The 17,809-nt window shown below is 45.1% G+C and overlaps 1 protein-coding gene across 1 annotated transcript; it reads left to right on the top strand.

Annotated features, from left to right (window-relative positions):
- Nucleotides 1-4,330: 4,330 nt before the first annotated feature.
- polr2f (RNA polymerase II, I and III subunit F) lies at nt 4,331-16,304 on the top strand. Its single transcript, XM_072271595.1, has 5 exons — nt 4,331-4,438; nt 6,233-6,302; nt 9,229-9,359; nt 13,929-14,000; nt 16,102-16,304. The coding sequence occupies exons 1-5, from the start codon at nt 4,419-4,421 to the stop codon at nt 16,190-16,192; spliced, it is 384 nt and encodes a 127-aa protein (XP_072127696.1). The 5' UTR covers nt 4,331-4,418; the 3' UTR covers nt 16,193-16,304.
- Nucleotides 16,305-17,809: the final 1,505 nt, after the last annotated feature.

The raw sequence follows: 17,809 nt of genomic DNA, 5'->3' as shown, positions 1-17,809 counted from the left end.
GGATCCTGTTGCCAGAACCATTGGGGAAAACTTTTACTTCAAGTCCTCTATACATTAGTTATTGAAACTGGGAAAAGAATCACTGTTTGATATGCAGCAAAGAATCCTTGTGTTGGAGAACTGCTAAAATATCTGATTAGATTGAATGCCCTCAAAGCTAATCTTGGGTAACTAGTGGTACGATGTGTGGGTGGTGCTATAGGAATTGGAGAAGCCTCTTATTTAAAATCTCCATGAGCTAAATTTGGCATACCTAATATTTATTGGATAGGTGAATCTTTCTTTAGTTATTGTGCCCGCACTTCTTCCATTGTTGGCAGCATTGGGAATACTCTATGAAAGTGAGACAGGCATGATCAAATGTGCATGATTATTTCCAGAGAAATTGACTTCAGAATCGTTGGGAAGGAGAGAGGGCTGAATCTATCTGTGGTGACCCCTTCTGGATAAAAAATGAGGTAGGGAGAGGAAAGAACATGATTGGTGTTGGGTGCAATGTTTGCCTCGTTAGCCATGAGCATCACAGCATGCAGAAAGATGACCACTGGCTAGTGCCGTTCGAGTGTTGGTACTGTGCTCCGATGCAGATCCCATGTGTATCTGGAACTGATCAGTGCCATTTGTCTGAGATCTCCCAAATAGGTCATGCAACTAATGACCAGCAGGCCTCAACATTTCAGATCCAGCAGCCACATTAGTTGAGCTTTAATAGGTCAAAAATTATGGAACATGAATATCTTTAAATACAACTTTTTTTTTTTAATAATTTTCCAGTCTTTCACTTGTATTGTCCTGCTCTCAGCAGTTGGGCAGTCTGGTAGTGGTCAAAAACAACCTCTGTACTGCAGAGAAGTACACATAGCCAGCTTTCTATAATTGAATCGGGCATGCATAACGTGGTATTTGAAAGGAACTTGTGTGATGGCAAGTGGTATTCCATGTGTCTGCATCCAATGGTTTACAGGAGTAAGGTGAGGTTGGGAACAAATCTGAATCATCATTAAAACAAGTTGAAGCCATAATTAGTGTGAAGCTTTATTGGTAAATAGGTCTATTTAGGTTCTAAAGAGTCCAGCTGTGGTAAGATAATAGCGTATTGGATCCTTCTCAGTTCTGTACTCTGTGCAACTGTTTGTCCAGGATTTTAACAGAACACCCTACAAGCCTATGCTTGTAAAGATGCAAATTGTTATAGGAAACCAGACAAGATGAGTATTCAATTAAAGATAATTAACCTGCTGAGTATATGAAATTTAACTGAATATGCAGATGATGTTTAATTAAACACCTTGGACATTAGAACTAATAAACCTATTACATTGTTGAATTGGCAATGATAATGACTACCATATGTAACTTCAATTGGTGCTGTATGGGGAATTTAACACCTGAATTACATTCAGACAACACATAGGAGCAGAATTAAGCCTTTTGGCCCATCGAATCTGCTTCACCATTTCATCATGGCTAATCTATTTCCCCCTCAGCCCAAATCTCCTTCCTTCTCCCCATATCCCTTCATGCCCTGACTAATTAAGAAGCTATGAACCTCTGTCTTAAATGTACCCAGTGACTTGGCCTCCACAGCTGCCTGTGGCAATGAATTCTGCAGATTCACCACTCTGGCTATTCTGACGCAGTGTCCCCTGGTCTCAGACTCCTTCACCATAGGAAACATCCTCTCCACACACATTCTATCATGTTTTATTTCAACAATTGAAAGATGGAAATCCAGTATGTTTTAAGTTGTAGAGAATGGGGAGGGGTGGAGAGACTAAAGGGAATGTGTGTGATGGCGGTAGTCGTAGTAGGCAAGAGGGGGGTGAAGGCTTGTTAATTGTAAAGGATCAGTTTAGATGATGCAACCAGTCAGAATGTTCAGAAGTCAGACATGCAGCTACGAATGGAGTTCCCACAAAACAACATGCCCATAGCTCCTTGGCATCTGGCAAATCCATCTTGCCAGTTGCTAAACATCCGTTCATATGTATGTGAATTGGGTCCTCATAATGGCACATGAGACAATATCTGCAAATTAAGTATTACAGGTGATTAGTCTTTCTTTCAAAGTGGCTGGTTCTGACCCAATAGGGAAAAGCAAGTTAACTTACAAATTCAATAAGTTGTAAGTGTTAGAACATGCCTGGTTGTAAGATGAGATTGTTTCCCTGAGTTCTATCTGGCTTCACCGGAATAGAGAAAGAGGCCAAAGCTGGATGTAAGAATGGGATGTAGAATTAAAATGACAGGTGGGTGGAAACTTGGGGTCATTCATATGGACTGAAGGGAGGTGTCCCCCAAAAACCAGTCACCCAATCTGAATGTGATATCTTCATTGTCAAGAACTAGTGATGCCCCAGCTTCATAGCAGTAGAATCCTGGCTTTAGATTTTGTCTGTTTGGAATTTGCATGGATTTCCTCCAGGTGCTCCAGTGTCCTCCCATGTCTCGTGGTTAATTGGCCTCTGTAAATTGCTCCCTGTATGTTGGCCCTACAATGTCTTGGTACAGATTTCATGGGCCAAAGGGTCCTTTTCTGTGTTATATATCACTGATTCTATGACCATCACATTGTAGATGTCAAATGTAGTACACTTGGAAAAAGTTCTAGTGGAGGAATACTGTGGTCTCAAATTGGGAAGAAGTGAAAGAGTAGGGGCCATTGTTGCCTCTCTCGCAATTGTATGGGAAGGTGCGATGTAAAGGAATTGAGTTCAAGAGTTGGGAATTTATGTTGCAGCTTCATAAAACTCTGATTAAGCTAGACTAGACAATTCCATTCAATTGAGTTCCTTCCCATTCCACAAGTTTACCGGGATGCTGTCTGGGTTAGAGGACATGTACGTAAGGCATAAGGAGAGTTGGATGTACTTGGGTTGCTTTCTTTCGAGTGGAGTCTGAGGTTTAAAAGATTAAGGGTGGCACAGATGCAGCAGACATCTGGTGTCTTTTTTCACCAGGGTTGAAAAGTCTTATACAGGAATGGCAGACCTTTTTGAGTGTGTGTGCCCAGTTTGGTGTTAATTAAAGAAAATCTTTTACATCATGTTAATTTTTCCCTTATGACCATTTTACAGAAAAAGAAGAGAGGAGCACACTCTAGCCATGAATGGTCCATGAGTGCTATCTCAACCATTTTGCTTTCTTTTTAATGTATGGTCTCAATGAAATTACAGAGGACGGTCTGTAAGATGAAAGATGAAGATATGGGGTACCCTATCCTTTAGGTGGCAGAGAAGGGTGAGAGTGGTTGAAGAACATAGAACAGCTGTGGTTGACATCTCTATCAACTATGGTGAACAAGCATAGATGGGCATCTATTTGTGAAAGGAGGGCCATTAGGCATCCAAGTATGGAGTGGAGATGTAGGTGGACATCCAGTGTGAAGATGAGCCAGTGTGAACCTAAATTACTAAAAATCAAATTGGTGGACAGCATCAGATGCAGGTGGAAGGACAATGTACTAGAAGAGGAATAGTCGGGGTAGGAATGGGACAAGAGAAGGCTTAAATAACAAGATCCCAGGAAAAGGATTATAAATCAGTCATAATGCAATAGTGGAGCAGAGTAGAGTCGAATGAGCTAATTCTGCTCCTATGTTTTATGGGCCAAAATGTGTGGACTCTTGGCAGAACCCAGTGGCAATAGTGGGTCACATAGCACCTTAATTAACTGAGACTGTTTCAGCATCCAACTATTAGGTTAAATTTAGTAAACCAGCCCTCATGTGAATGTGGGTAGAAAGTAGAAGTGGGTTATGAGCGGTTGGAGGCTCGAGCCAAAAACGTGTGTGTGTGTTTGGGGGGGGGGGGGTGGAAAGATGATCAACATTTTGGTCTGAGCCCTGCTTCAGGATCAAGAAGCAACAACCATTCCTCTCTCATTCCACTGATGCCACACAAGCTCCAGCAGCAGGGCAAGCTGTTTCTCCAGCCTCCGGTGTCGGAGGCTGTGGCGGGGGAGCAGCTCCGGAACGTCGGGGAAGAGAAACGGGGGCAGATGGCTGTGGCGGGGACCTCCCTGCAGGGTCGGGCAGCATCTGTGGGGGGTGAGGAATCCGAAACGTAGACACTTCCTCTCGTACCCCTCACAGCTGCTGCCCGACCCTCTCAATCCCTGTGGCATCTCAATCATCTGCAGGCGCCATGGCCCAAGGAGGGGGTTGAGTTGTTTTGGTAATTTTGGTTTATTGAAAAGCAAGGGCATTTTTATGTATAATAAATATTGAATAAAACAGTTGAAGTAATGACATTGGTCGTGTGGGTACAACATCTGGGTAAAGGCGGTCGAGAACGTGGCGCAGCGCCGCTCGTTGCCTAGCGAGATGACGTCACAGACGGGGTCTGGAACCTCTGACCCGGAAGCAGTGCCGTAGTCCCCAGTGGCGGTGGCTTGAAGGAGCGGACGCCCGTGCAACCATGTCGGATAACGAGGATAAGTGAGTGAGCGAGAGGGAAGGGGTGGAGGGAGAGAGTTTCGTCGACTCCATGGCTCCGGGACGCCGCTGGTCACGAAGGCGGGACCGTTGGTGTCGGTTGAGGGTTGAGGGGGAGCGGCAGCCAGGCTCCCACAGTTGGTGGAGAATGAGCCGCAGGCCCCGGGTTCAGTCATCGGCACTGGCCCCCTCAGGGACCGGGCGGGAGGCCTTGCGTTATGACCTAAAGAGCCCCTCCAGCACAGGCAGAGTAATTGCACCTTTCTGCTCCTCTCTCCCCAAAGCCCTTCTCATTGGGTCCAGGGCAGTGGGGCAAGTCTGGCCGGAAGACCGGACACAGCTGGTGGGCTCCGAATGGTGTAAGATCTGGAGTTGGGGGAGGTTCGTGAGCCAGAGTTGCTAAATTTTATTCAGCATAGAAGTATAAAACATCAGTGAGGTCTAATTTGGAGTATTGTGTGTAGTTTTGGTCACCTACCTATAGAAAAGATGAAAATAAGATTGAAAGAGATCAGAGAAAATTTACAGGATGCCGCTGGGTCTAGAGGACCCAAATTATAAGGATAAGACTTTATTCCTTGGAACATGGAAGATTAAGGGAAGATTTGATAGAGGTATACAAAATTATGAAGGGTATAGAGAGGGTGAATGCAAGCAGGCTTTTTCCACTGAGGTTGAGGGGGTCACGGGTGAAAGGTGAAAAGTTTAAGGGAAACATGAGGGGAAACCTCTTCGCTCAGAGGGTCGTGAGGGTGTTGAATGAGCTGCCAGTGCAAGTGGTGCGTGCAAGCTCGATTTCAATGTTTAAGAGAAGTTTGGATAGGTAGCTGGAGGGCTGTGGGAGTAGGCAGCTTAAATGGTTTGGCATGGACTTGATTGACTGAAGAGTCTGTTTCTGTGCTGTACTTTTCTATGAGTGTACATTAGGAGAGGGATGGATGGTAACTGTCTTTTCCCCAGGATAGAGGAGTTCAAAACTATGGGTATAGATTTAGGGCAAGAAGGGAAAGATTTAAAAAGGACTTGAGCAGCTTATTTTTTTTAACCCGGAGTATCTGGAATGAGTTGCTCGAGGAATGGTTGAGACAGGTATAGTAGTATCATTTTATCATTTAAGAAGCACTTTGGTAGGGACAGGGAAGGTTGAAACTAAAACGGATATGGGTGGAATGCAGGAAATTGGGACTAAACAGGTGGACACTGGACTAGTTGGGTCGAAGGGGCTGTATCCTTGCTGTATGACCTTATGACTGTCGTGAGGCCCAGACCAACGTCCTAGTCTGGCTAAATCGCATGCTAGGAAGCAGTTGGAAATAAAAGTGGGCAGTACAATGCTTTACAGTGGGTTCAATTCCCGCCATTGACTGTAAGGAGTTTGTATGTTCTCCCTGTGACTGCGTGAGCTTCCTCCGAGTGCTCCGGTTTCCTCCCACAGTCCAAAGTCCTACCAGCCTGTAGGTTAATGTCCCGTAAATCAGGGAGCTGCTGGACGGCATAGCTGGGAGAGCCAGAAGGGCCTATTCCATGGTGTATCTCAATAAATAAAAAAAAAACTGCAGGTGTTAGCAATCTGAAATAAATACAGAATATGAATCAGTTTATGCAGGGTGTAAACAAGCCCAGTAAGTCCATACTGACCTGACCTGATACCATTTACCTGAGTTTGGCCCCTTATCTCTAAAATGCTGGACAGTCAGCAGGTCTGACAGCACCTGTGGAGAGGGAAACAGGGAATGAATGCTTCAGGTCGATGACCTTTTCTCAGAGCTGATGTTGATCCACTTTCTCCAATTCCAGTTTTGATGGAGATGATTTCGATGATGCAGATGAAGATGAAGCGATGGACGATTTGGACAATGTGGAGGAGGTGAGTGACTAGATGGTTCTCTCTGTCTGAAGAGTGGCAAACTCCCTCCTTCAGTCTGAAGGTGATGGGCTCATCCCACTTCAGAATTTGCAGTGAAATTGATGGATGTGTATTGGAATTGGTTTATCATTGTTATATGTGCCAAGATAAAGTGAAAAGCTTGTCTTGTACACTGCTCATACAGTCATTACACAGTGCATTTAGCTAGAACAGGGTAGAACAATTGAGGTGTAGTGCAAAAAAATTGAAGTATAACAAAAGGAGGGGTATAGATTGGGTAAACGCAAGCAGGCTTTTTCCACTGGGGTTGTGTGAGACTACAACCAGAGATCATGGGTTAAGGGTAAAAGGTGAAAAGTTTAACAGGAATATGAGGGGAAACCTCGTCACTCAACGCATGGTGAGAGTGTGGAGCGAGCTGCTAGCGCAAGTGGTGCATGCGAGCTCGATTTCAACATCTAAGGGAAGTTTGGATAGATACCTGGATGGTTGGGGTATGGAGGGCTGTGGTCCCATGTAGGTCGATGGGAGCAGGCAGGTTAAATATTTTGGCTTGGACTAGATGGCCCAAAGGGTATGTTTCTGTGCTGCATTTTTCTGTGACTCTATGAGCTACAGAGAACGTGTAGTGCAGGTAAATGACAAAGTGGAAGATCATACTGAGACAGATTGTGAAGCCAAGAGGTCCACGCCAGGGTCTGGTATCAATGGGATAGGACTGTCCTTGAGTCTTGTGGTGCGTGCTTTCAGACTTTTTTTAATCTCCTGCCCAATAGGAGGAGGGGAGAACAAAGAATGTCTGGGGTAGGTAGAATCTTTGATTATGCTGGCTGCTTTGCTGAGGCAGCGAGTCATATAGACAGTCCATAGAAGGGAGGCTCTTGTGGCTCTTGTACTGAACTGTGTCCACAACCCTGCAGTTTCTTGTAGGCACATGCAGAACAGTCACCCTACAGAGCAGTTACGCATATGCCAAATAGTTTTTACAGTGCATCAATAAAAATTGGTAGGAGTCTTCGGGCACATGCTGAATTTGTTTAGCCTCCTGAGGAAGGAAAGGCATTGGTCAGCTTCCTTGTCTGTGACAGCAGTGTGGTTGGAGCAAGACTGGCTATTGGTCATGTCGTATGTGAGAGAGCATTGGATACAGGAAAGTATGAGAGATGTGGGATTGCTCAGAGAGCTAGCATAGACTTCTGGGGCAGAATAGCCTTCAGCTAGGTGATATGGACCTCCTTCTGGTGAATGTCAGCGATTGTCAGGTCTGTCTTGAAGGGGAGTGGCAGATATCTTTCCACTGTTCTGACCAACATAAAGTAAGGTTGAAAGTTCTTGGCGGGCCATGTGGTATGTGGAGAGGGAAAAACACAGTTAATGTTTCAGTTTGATTACCTTTCTAAAAAAAAAAGTAAAACAGTTTTGCACAAGAACAAGCCCTTTGGCCCATGATCAGAATCAGGTTTGATATCACCAGCATATGTTGTGAAGGTTGTTAACTTGCAGCAGCGATACAATGCAATACATAATAATAGAGAAAGAAGACTATAAGTAAGTATAAATATATAGCCGGCCAGTGGTGTAGTACCATCAGCACTGGACTTCGAGGCCAATGGTCCCAGGTTCAAATCTGGTTGGCTCCTTCCACACTGCCCTATCTTGCAGTTTTGAGCATCGAGCTAGCAACTCAGCCTTGTGAAAAAAAAACAGACAGTAGCTAAAGGAAATGGCAAAAATACCACCTGTTGTGCCACAAGGTGTGGAAAAGAACAAGTGTATGTGTCTGTGTGTGTGTATTTTATTTTTATATAAATAAGTAGTGCAAAAGCAGAAATTTAAAAAAAGGAGTGAGGTAGTGTTCATGGGTTCAATGTCCATTCAGAAATCGGATGGCAGAAGGGAAAAAGCTGTTCTTGAATCCTTGAGTGTGTGCCTTCTGTACCTCCTTCCTGATGGTAGCAATGAGAAGAGGGCATGATCTGGGTGGTGGGGGTACTTAATGATGGACACTGCCTTTTTGAGGCATCGCTCCTTGACAAGTCCTGGATGCTACAGAGGCCAGTGCCCATGATGGAGCTGGCTAAGTTTACAACTCTCTGCGGCTTACTTCGGTCCTATGTAGTAGCTCCCCCCCCCCCCCACCCCCATACCAGACGATGATGCAGCCAGTTAGAATGCTCTCCACTATATCTGTAGAAATTTTTGTATGTTTTGGGATCTCCAACTCCTAATGGAATATTGCCTAATAATGTTGTGCTGAGCCAGTTAAGTTATTGATGCCTGACTAAACTAATCCTTTCTATTTGCTCAGGTCTCTGCCTCCACCATTGGCAGCACATTGTAGGCACTCACTATATTATATAAAAAAAAACCAGAACTTTGCCTCACACAATCTCCTTTGAAACTTTTCCCTTTCACTTTAAGTGCATGACATCTGGTTTTAGACATTTCAACCTTGAGCAAAGGATACTAGCTGTCTATCTCCTTCTGTGCCTCATAACTTCTAATGGATCTCCCCTTTTATCGGGATTTAGAAAGCAAACTAGAGGTTAGGAGTGAAAGCTGCAGTATTTAAGTGGAACCCGAGGGTAGAATTTCTTCACTTAAGAGAGTGGAACTAGCTTTGAGCGGAAGTGGTGGATGTTGGTTCAGTTGCAACGTTGAAGACAAGTTTAGATAGGTACATGTGTGAGAGGGGTGTGGAGGACTGTGGTCCAGATGCAAGTCAATGGGACTATGCAGAAAGCCAGGGTGATAGTACAAGATGGGCCAAAGGGCCTGTTTCTCTACTCTGAGTCTAAGCTTGTAAAGAAGTGGGGGGGAGTGAAGGGAACAAAGGGAATGTTTTGTGGGGTTGACACCAAGAGGAAATGAATGATGTAATCTTCCATCTGATCTGATCTTCCACCTTCCAAAAACTGTTTTACAGGAAGACCGTGAGAACGTGGAGATCCTTCCCGCGGCAGACGGACAGCAGGCCAACCAGAAAAGGATCACCACCTCCTACATGACCAAGTACGAGAGAGCCCGAGTACTGGGAACGCGGGCTCTCCAGATAGCGTGAGTGTCAACACTGAGCGGTGTGCCAGGATGCTGTAGGGGTATTGTAACGTCCAGCTCAGAAGCAGACCCTTCAACCCAGTTTCTCCACACCCACTGGCACTAATGCTAAACTACCTGTTACATCGCCAGTGGGCGTCTAGGGCACCAATGAAAGTCTCCACCTGTTTGTGTAGAAGGATTCTTCAATACTGTGCCAATTATAATTTTTTAATGACCAGTAAGGGTTGTTAGTCCTGAGCTGAACTCCCGAACCTGGTGGACCGGTGGACCACTCTTTGTCTGGCTTCTACCCTTTGACCTGTTTGGCATGGGAGACCCATCCGGGAGCCAAAGCACAAAGCCCTGACTCCAGCCAACATAGTTCTCCAGGTCATTGAGACTCACAAGCCTCCAAACCCTATGATGAGATTGTGGTCCTCTTTGAGGAATGCTAAACTAGAACCATTTTATTCTCCTTAGCTTCTGCCTAGACTCTGTCATTCACATGCAGGGCCAGTTCTCAACAGGTAATTAACCTACTAACATGGAGCCACAAGAGACTGCAAGTGCTCAGTCTCATATGAGCTGCATCCAGATAAAGGGTCTCAACCCGAAAAATCGACTGTCCCGTTTGCTGTACAGGTGCTACCCGTCCTGCTGAGTTCCTCCAAAACCTATTAACCTGCAAGCCTTTGGGGAGTGGGAGGAAACCCACGTGATCACAGACCCTGCAGACTCCATGCAGGCAGCACCTGGGGTCAGGATTGAACCCGGAAGGCAGGAATTGTGAGACTGCAGCTCTGTTAACTGGGCCACTGTGGGAGGGTGGGGGGTGGCAGGGGGAGAAAACACTTCCTGCGACATCTTTAACAATGGCAGCTGCACCAACCCAACTACCTCACAGCTAACAGTGGAGGAGACGCAGCGGCCAATTTGTACGGCAGTCCAGAATCAGAATTTGGTTTAATATCACCGGCTTGTGTCGTGAAATTTGTCAGCTTAGCAGCAGCCATACTGTGCAATACATAATGGAAAAAACTGAATTACAGTAAATATATATAAAATAGTTAAATGAATAGTGCAAAAATAAAAAAAATTAGTGAGGTAGTGTTTATGGGTTCAATGTCCATTCAGAAATCTGATGGCAGAGGGGAAGAAGCTGTTCCTGAATCGTTGAGTGTGTGTCTTCAGGCTCCTGTACTTCCTCCCTGATGGTAGCAATGAGAAAAAGGCATGTCCTGGGTGTGAAGGTCCTTGATGGTGGAAGCTGCCTTTCTGAGGCATGGCTCATTGAAGATGTCCTGGATGCTGTGGAGGCTCGTGCCCATGATGGAGATGACTGAGTTCACAACTTTCTGCAGCTTCTGTAGCCCCCACTCCCAAACGGTGATGCAGCCACGGCACATCTGTAGAAATTTGCAAGCGTCTTTGGTAACATACCGAAGTATATCAAACCCCTAATGAAATAAAGACGCTGTCGTGCCTTATTTGTAACTGCATCAATAGGTTGGGCCTAGGATAGATCCTCAAGATATTATAACCATATAACAATTACAGCACGGAAACAGGCCATCTCGGCCCTTCTAGTCGGTGCCGAACTCTTACCCTATCCTATTCCCACCGACCTGCACTCAACCAATAACCCTCCATTCCTTTCCTGTCCATATATCTATCCAATTTAACTTTAAACGACAACATCGAACCTGCCTCAGCCACTTCTGCTGGAAGCTTGTTCCACACAGCTACCACTCTCTGAGTAAAGAAGTTCCCCCTCATGTTACCCCTAAACTTTTGTCCTCTAATTCTCAACCCATGCCCTCTTGTTTGAATCTTCCCCACTCAATGGAAAAAGTCTAACCACGTCAACTCTATCAATCCCCCTCATAATTTTAAACACCTCTATCAAGTCTCCCCTTAACCTTCTACGCTCCAAAAAATAAAGACCTAACTTGTTCAACCTTTCTCTGTAACTTAGGAGATGAAACCCAGGCAACATTTTAGTAAACCTCCTCTGTACTCTCTCAATTTTATTGACATCTTTCCTATAATTCGGTGACCAGAACTGTACACAGTACTCCAGATTTGGCCTCACCAATGCCTTATACAAATTCAACATTACATCCCAACTCCTATACTCAATGGTCTGATTAATAAAGGCCAGCAAACCAAAAGCTTTCTTCACCACCCTATCCACATGAGATTTCATCTTCAGGGAACTATGCACCATTATTCCTAGATCCCTCTGTTCTAAAGCATTCTTTAATTCCCTACCATTTACCATGTATGCCCTATTTTGATTAGTTCTACCAAAATGTAGCACCTCACATTTTTCAGCATTGAACTCCATCTGCCATCTTTTAGCCCACTCTTCTAACTGTCCTAAATCTCTCTGCAAGTTTTGAAAACCTACTTCATCATCCACAACACCACCTATCTTATTATCATCTGCATACTTACTAATCCAATTTACCTCCCCATCATCCAGATCATTAATATATATTATAAACAACATTGGACCCAGTACAGATCCCTGAGGCACACCGCTACAAACCGTCCTCCAGTCTGACACACAGTTATCCTCCACTACTCTCTGGTGTATCCCATCTAGCCACTGCTGAATCCATTTTACTACTTCCATATTAATGCCTAACGATTGAACCTTCCTAACTAACCTTCCGTGTGGAACCTTGTCAAAGGCCTTGCTGAAGTCCGTATAGACAACATCTTAAATGATGTTACTAACTGTACAGACTTTAAACGTGTTGTGGTTCTCATCTGCAGCAGACTGAGACAGGAGTATTTGATGGTTCCTATTGGAGCTGCTCGCACGAGTTCCCTTCTTGACGGCACTGGAATTTACCGTGTCACGGGTTTTAAATTCAACAGCAAAAGGTTCTGAGAGTGTAGTGGTCAGGTTACTGCACCAGTGTGGGCAACTAAACTCAAATCAGTAAATCAATCTGGAATGGTTTAAAGCGGTTGGTTTCGTTAACAGTTTCACAACGGTGGGCGGCATAGTATCATAGCGGATAGCATAACACTTTACTGCACCAGCGATCGGGGCTCCTGGTTATGAGTTTGTTCTCCCTGTGACCGCTGGGGTTTTCTCCAGATACTCCCATTTTCTCCCACATCCCAAAGATGCATAGATTAGTAAGGGTTAATCAGTGGTGTGCTCTGTGGGCAACACTTGCAGTCTGCCCCTAGGTCATATTCGTACCTGTGGTTGTTGACACAAAGAACGCATTTCACTGTATGTTTCAATGTACATGCGACAGATAAAGCTAATCTTTAAAATGTTTCTATGAAGCTGTAGGATTACGTCTAAACCATCTGAAGACCGTATTTTTTTAGATTATGAAGACACGTAGTCCCCTTTTATTGTCATTTAGTAATGAATGCATTAAGAAATGATACATTATTTCCTCCAGTGTGATATCACTAAACACAGGACAAACCAAGACTGAAAAAACTGACAAAACCACATAATTATACATATAGTTACAACAGTGCAACAATACCATAACTTGATGAGGGAAGTCCGTGAGCACAGTAAAGTTCAAAGTCTCTCAAATGTCCCACATCTCACGCATACGGGAGAGGGAAGAAAAACTCTCCCTGCCATGCTGACCACAATCCGACTCTGAGTCATCCGAAAACTTCGAGCTCTGATCAGCTCTCCGACACCGAGTACTGAGCGCCATCTCTGTCTGAGCGATTCAACCTCTTTCTTGGTCGCCAAAAGCAGGCAAGACTGGGGATTTTGAGGCCTACCCTCTGAAAGATTCCCGACCACACAGTAACGACAGCAGCGAACGGGCGTTTCAGAAATTTCTCCAGATGTTCCTCTGTGCTTTCACGTCTGCCTCCATCAAATCAGAATTGTGCACGGCCCCTATTTAACGGATACGACATCATTTTCACCGGAGAGCTGCGCACGCGTGGCGCGCTGTCATCTTTTCCTCCCTCCAATTGATTTCAGACCAACATTGTGACTGTCACTGTGTGGTTCTATGTGGCATTGGAGGATGGAGATAAATGCACATTACTGAAGGAATCCATTTTAAAAAATCTTGCTGGTAATGTTAAGTTCACAAGATGCCAAATCTACTCAGTGGATCGGGCAGCGCTTGTACAGAGAGAAACCATTAATGGTCCTGGACGTTAGCCTTCTGTAAGGCTTTCTAGAAATGGCGGTGGACGGTCCCTCCTTGTTGGTAAGTAATTGATAACAAGGAGACTGGTGGACGGTCAGGGTGCAAGGAGCCGGGAAGCATCTTCCTTGGTGCTCATGTAGGGGTCTTTCTCCCAAAAAGCTAGGTGCTGGTGGCCTGTGGAACATTTTCGGCCTGAAGTCGGTGGTTTGTTGGGTACGGATAATTAGCGGCAGGAAATGGATATAAGCCAGGACTGGTAGAACAGACTCGAGTGGCTGAATGGCCTTGTTCCTATAATGGAGCAAGCTGGTAACTCAGTGTGAAGTGTGGCTGCACTCCCTGTTGCTTGTCTGCCAGGATAACACAGTGTACAGTGCGATTCATCGCTTCTCTCTCTCTCTCTCTCTCTCCCTCTCCCTTTCTCTCACAGGATGTGTGCCCCGGTCATGGTTGAGCTCGAAGGAGAGACAGACCCACTGCAGATAGCAATGAAAGAGCTGAAGTAAGTTCCAGCTTCCATACCTGGCTGCTGTTCCTCATCTAACGTGCTTTGGTTTGCTTTACAAGGGCTCGCTGCGTTGTGCTCGACCCACTGATACTCAGCTGAGATTATGTAAGGCAGAATGAATCCTTTTCCCTTATCTCCTTACCTACCCATCACCTCCCTCTGGTGCTCCACCCCCTTCCCCTTCTTCCACGACCTTCTGTCCTCTCCTGTCAGATTCCCCCTTCTCTAGCCCTTTATCTGTTTCACCAATCAACTTTCCAGCTCTTCACTTCACCCCCTCCCTCTCCCAGATTCACCTATCACCTACCACCTTGTAATTCTTCCTCACCCCGCCCCCCATCTTCTGAATCTGACTCCTTCCTCCTTTCCAGTCCTGCAGAAGGGTCTCAGTCCGAAAACTCGACCATTTACTCTTTTCCGTAGAAGCTGCCTGACCTGCTGAGTTCCTCCAGCACGTTGTGTGCGTTGCTCAGAATGAACCCTTGCTATGCTATAGGCATCTATACTGTCTGTCAAATAAACAAGCTGAAAACTGCAAGTTTGGTTTCAGGAACATAGAGACATACAAGGCAGCAACAGGCCATTCAGCCCCTCTGTGTCCATGCAGAACTTTTTTTACCAATCCATACTCATCACATTTACTGCCACTTGGTCTGCAACCTTGGTGATTCAAGTGCTTGTCCAGATACACCCTAGGACCCTTCCACTCATGATGTATATCTTATACATGTTAAGCCGGAGCAGAATTAGGCTATTTGGCCCATCGATCTGCTCTACCATTCCATCATGGCTGATTTATTATCCCTCTCAACTCCATTCACCTGTCTTCTCCCCATAACGTTTGACACCCTGACTAATGAAGAATCTATGAACCTTTGCTTTAAATATACTATACTTGATGACTTTTTGTGTTCTATCGCAGAGCAGCAGTGAACCATCTGATTGGCCTATCAGAGTTCTCTTTGGGAACTAGTTGACTTGATCAGCATTTCTGATCTGGCTGTTGTTCACAATTGCACTTAATAATAATTTAAAAAAAAAAGCCACTTGGTAATGAATTCCATGGATTCACCACCCTCTGGCTAAAGAAATTCTTCCTCATCTCTGTTCTAAAGGGATATTCTTATATTTTGATGCTGTGCCCTATGGTCCCAGACTGTCTCATTGTTGGAAACATCTGTTCAATGTTCTCTCTATCTAGGACTTTCAATATTCAGTAGGTTTTAATGATGTGCTCCCCTCATTCTTCTAATCGCCAGTGAGTACAAGCCCAGAGCCATCAAATGCTCTTCTTACATTAACCCTTTCATTCCCAGGATCGATCTTCTCGTAACAGATCACTGGGCGCTTTTAAAAATAGAACACTAAACATTACATCAAAGGAGTAGGCCTTTTGACCCACGATGTCTGTACTGAACATGATGCGTAACCAAACCAATCCCTCCTGCCTGTTTGTGATCCATATCCCCCGTTCCCAGCGTGTCAATCTAAAACACTTCTTAAAAGAGGCCTCCATTGGTCGGATCGACCATAGATATTGCGTCCTTGCTGTCCACATGAGACGCAAGCCAGGGCAGTATAATCTGGAGATCAAGCTTTTACCCATGCAGCAAGCTCCCTCTGTCCACGCAGCTGATGAACCCAAAGGGACGGCAGAGACCGTTACAGTTTGGCACCAGCAGCATTGCGGGAGTGGCCGGTCAGCATGGACCTCAACGTAGGACTGCCTTCTGTAGAGTTTACCAGCTGTTCAGCATCACTCTGCAGTCTGAGGCCACTCTCCTCACCACCAACAAATTCCACGCTACACGCAGACTTGTCGATCGTACCTCGTACATTCGCATTGTCATTAATGTACATAAGCAACAAGGGTCCCAGCGGCAATCCCCACTGTACACGGGTGGTCATGGTTGCTACCAACCCAGCTACTTGCTAGCTGCAGTTGGATCCTGTGGGCGCTGAACGTTTTGAATTGGTCTTCCATTGAGACTGCGTCAAATGCTGTATAGATGTCCACGTAGATGACAGGCACTGCTCTCATCACTTCCTCGACTGTTGCTGTTTCCTAATGGGAGTGTTTACTCTTGCCTTCCAGGGCTCGGAAAATCCCGATCATTATCCGACGTTATCTGCCGGATGGAAGCTATGAGGATTGGGGAGTGGATGAGCTGATAATTGCAGACTGACCTTTGCTGCTCTGTCATATTACTTTGTACATGTTTCCTCTATTTAAATGTAGCTATTTTTTTATTGCATACTTGGATTTGTAAAATAAACAGTGTTTTCTGTTGAACAATTGATTCTTCTGGAAAACAAATGCGAGAGTGCGTGACTGAGACAGAAGTGGTGGAAGAACTCAGCCAGCCACACATACGCTGCGGATAGAGAAGCCGGGCAAAGTATTGGGTCAAAGTTGTTGCTTCTGAATCGATACAGTAGAGAATCTGTGCCTGAAAGATCAAGCCACAAAGGATCTGCTACGGACATGTCTGAGAATTGGCAGTAGTCTGGTGCTGGTGGGGAGGGGAAGCTGTTTCACTTCACACACAGTTGGTACAGAGCAGTGGTTCCCAACATTTTTTGTCATTGACTAACACTATTAAGTAAGGGGTCTGTGGTACTCAGATTGGGAACCCCTGGTATAGAGGGAGCTTTGTAATGTATGTAAAAAGTTTTTTGAAAAAGTTTTATTAATTTATTTAGAGTATCTATACCTGTCTTAATTCTGTACTTACGAAGTGTACACCAAACTAAAATATTGCTGTGCTTGTCCAGGGCGCTCTCCAGCCCTGTGATGCTCACTGGTCCAGTACAGCCTGGACACTAGATGCTTCCTTTCCAGGTGCTCCTGAGCATGAAGGTGTCCTTGGAAGGGGGCAGTCAAGTGGAACCCTCGATGGCCCCACGGCCTGGACCTCTGAATGGCCACCCTGGAGCAACTAGATGAGTAAGTCCTTGATGAGCTAGCTCCACACCCGAATAGATGCCCAAAGATCAGGAGGCTGAGGCTGAAGGAGTGGATGACATGCTAGTGTAACGCTTTACAACACAGCAAATCAGGGTTCAATTTCTGCCACTGTCTTTATGGAATTTGTACGTGTTATGTTTTGTAACTCCAAAGCATAAAAACTAATTGGAAGGGAAAAACAAGGGAGCTGGGAATGTGAGTCTAACTTTTTTTTACTTTAAGCGAAGTGCGAAAGATGTGGCGTGATGTCGTATGCCATTTACGAACTTTTACATATAACCTGCAATGCATTATGTAAACAACAAAGAATGCTTAAAATTATGTTCACAATATTGTTCAAATTTTAAATATGCAACACATCTCCCTGCTTAGCTATAAACTCCAACTCAATATAGTGTGTGTCTCCAGACTTTCAATTCAGTATCTTTGAAAGGCCATTCAGACTCATTTTGTGGAGTGACTGGAGCAGCCAAGCCAGTGTCCAATTCCATTAGTAAATTGTGAGCGTGTTATGTGGTCTCCAGAAGATGCTTGCTGGCTGCCGTCAGGACATCCTCGGACTGTGTTGACTGTTTGTGCAAACCACACATTTCACTGTTCTGATGTACATGTGACAAATGAAGCTAACAGTAGTCATGGTGAAGGGAGATGAGGAATTCACCTCTCTCCCTCTCCCGGATTCTCCTATCACCTACCACCTTGTACTTCTCCACTCCCTTACACTGACTTCTCTTTCTTTCCAGTCCTGATGAAAGGTCTTGGCCCGAAACGTCGACTGTTTATTCTTTTCCATAGAAGCTGCCTGATCTGAGTTCCTCCAGCATTCTGTGTGTTG

This window comes from Mobula birostris, chromosome 11 (genome assembly GCF_030028105.1).
Source record: "Mobula birostris isolate sMobBir1 chromosome 11, sMobBir1.hap1, whole genome shotgun sequence".
NCBI lineage: Eukaryota > Metazoa > Chordata > Chondrichthyes > Myliobatiformes > Myliobatidae > Mobula > Mobula birostris.
This window is presented reverse-complemented; position numbering and strand designations above follow the sequence as displayed.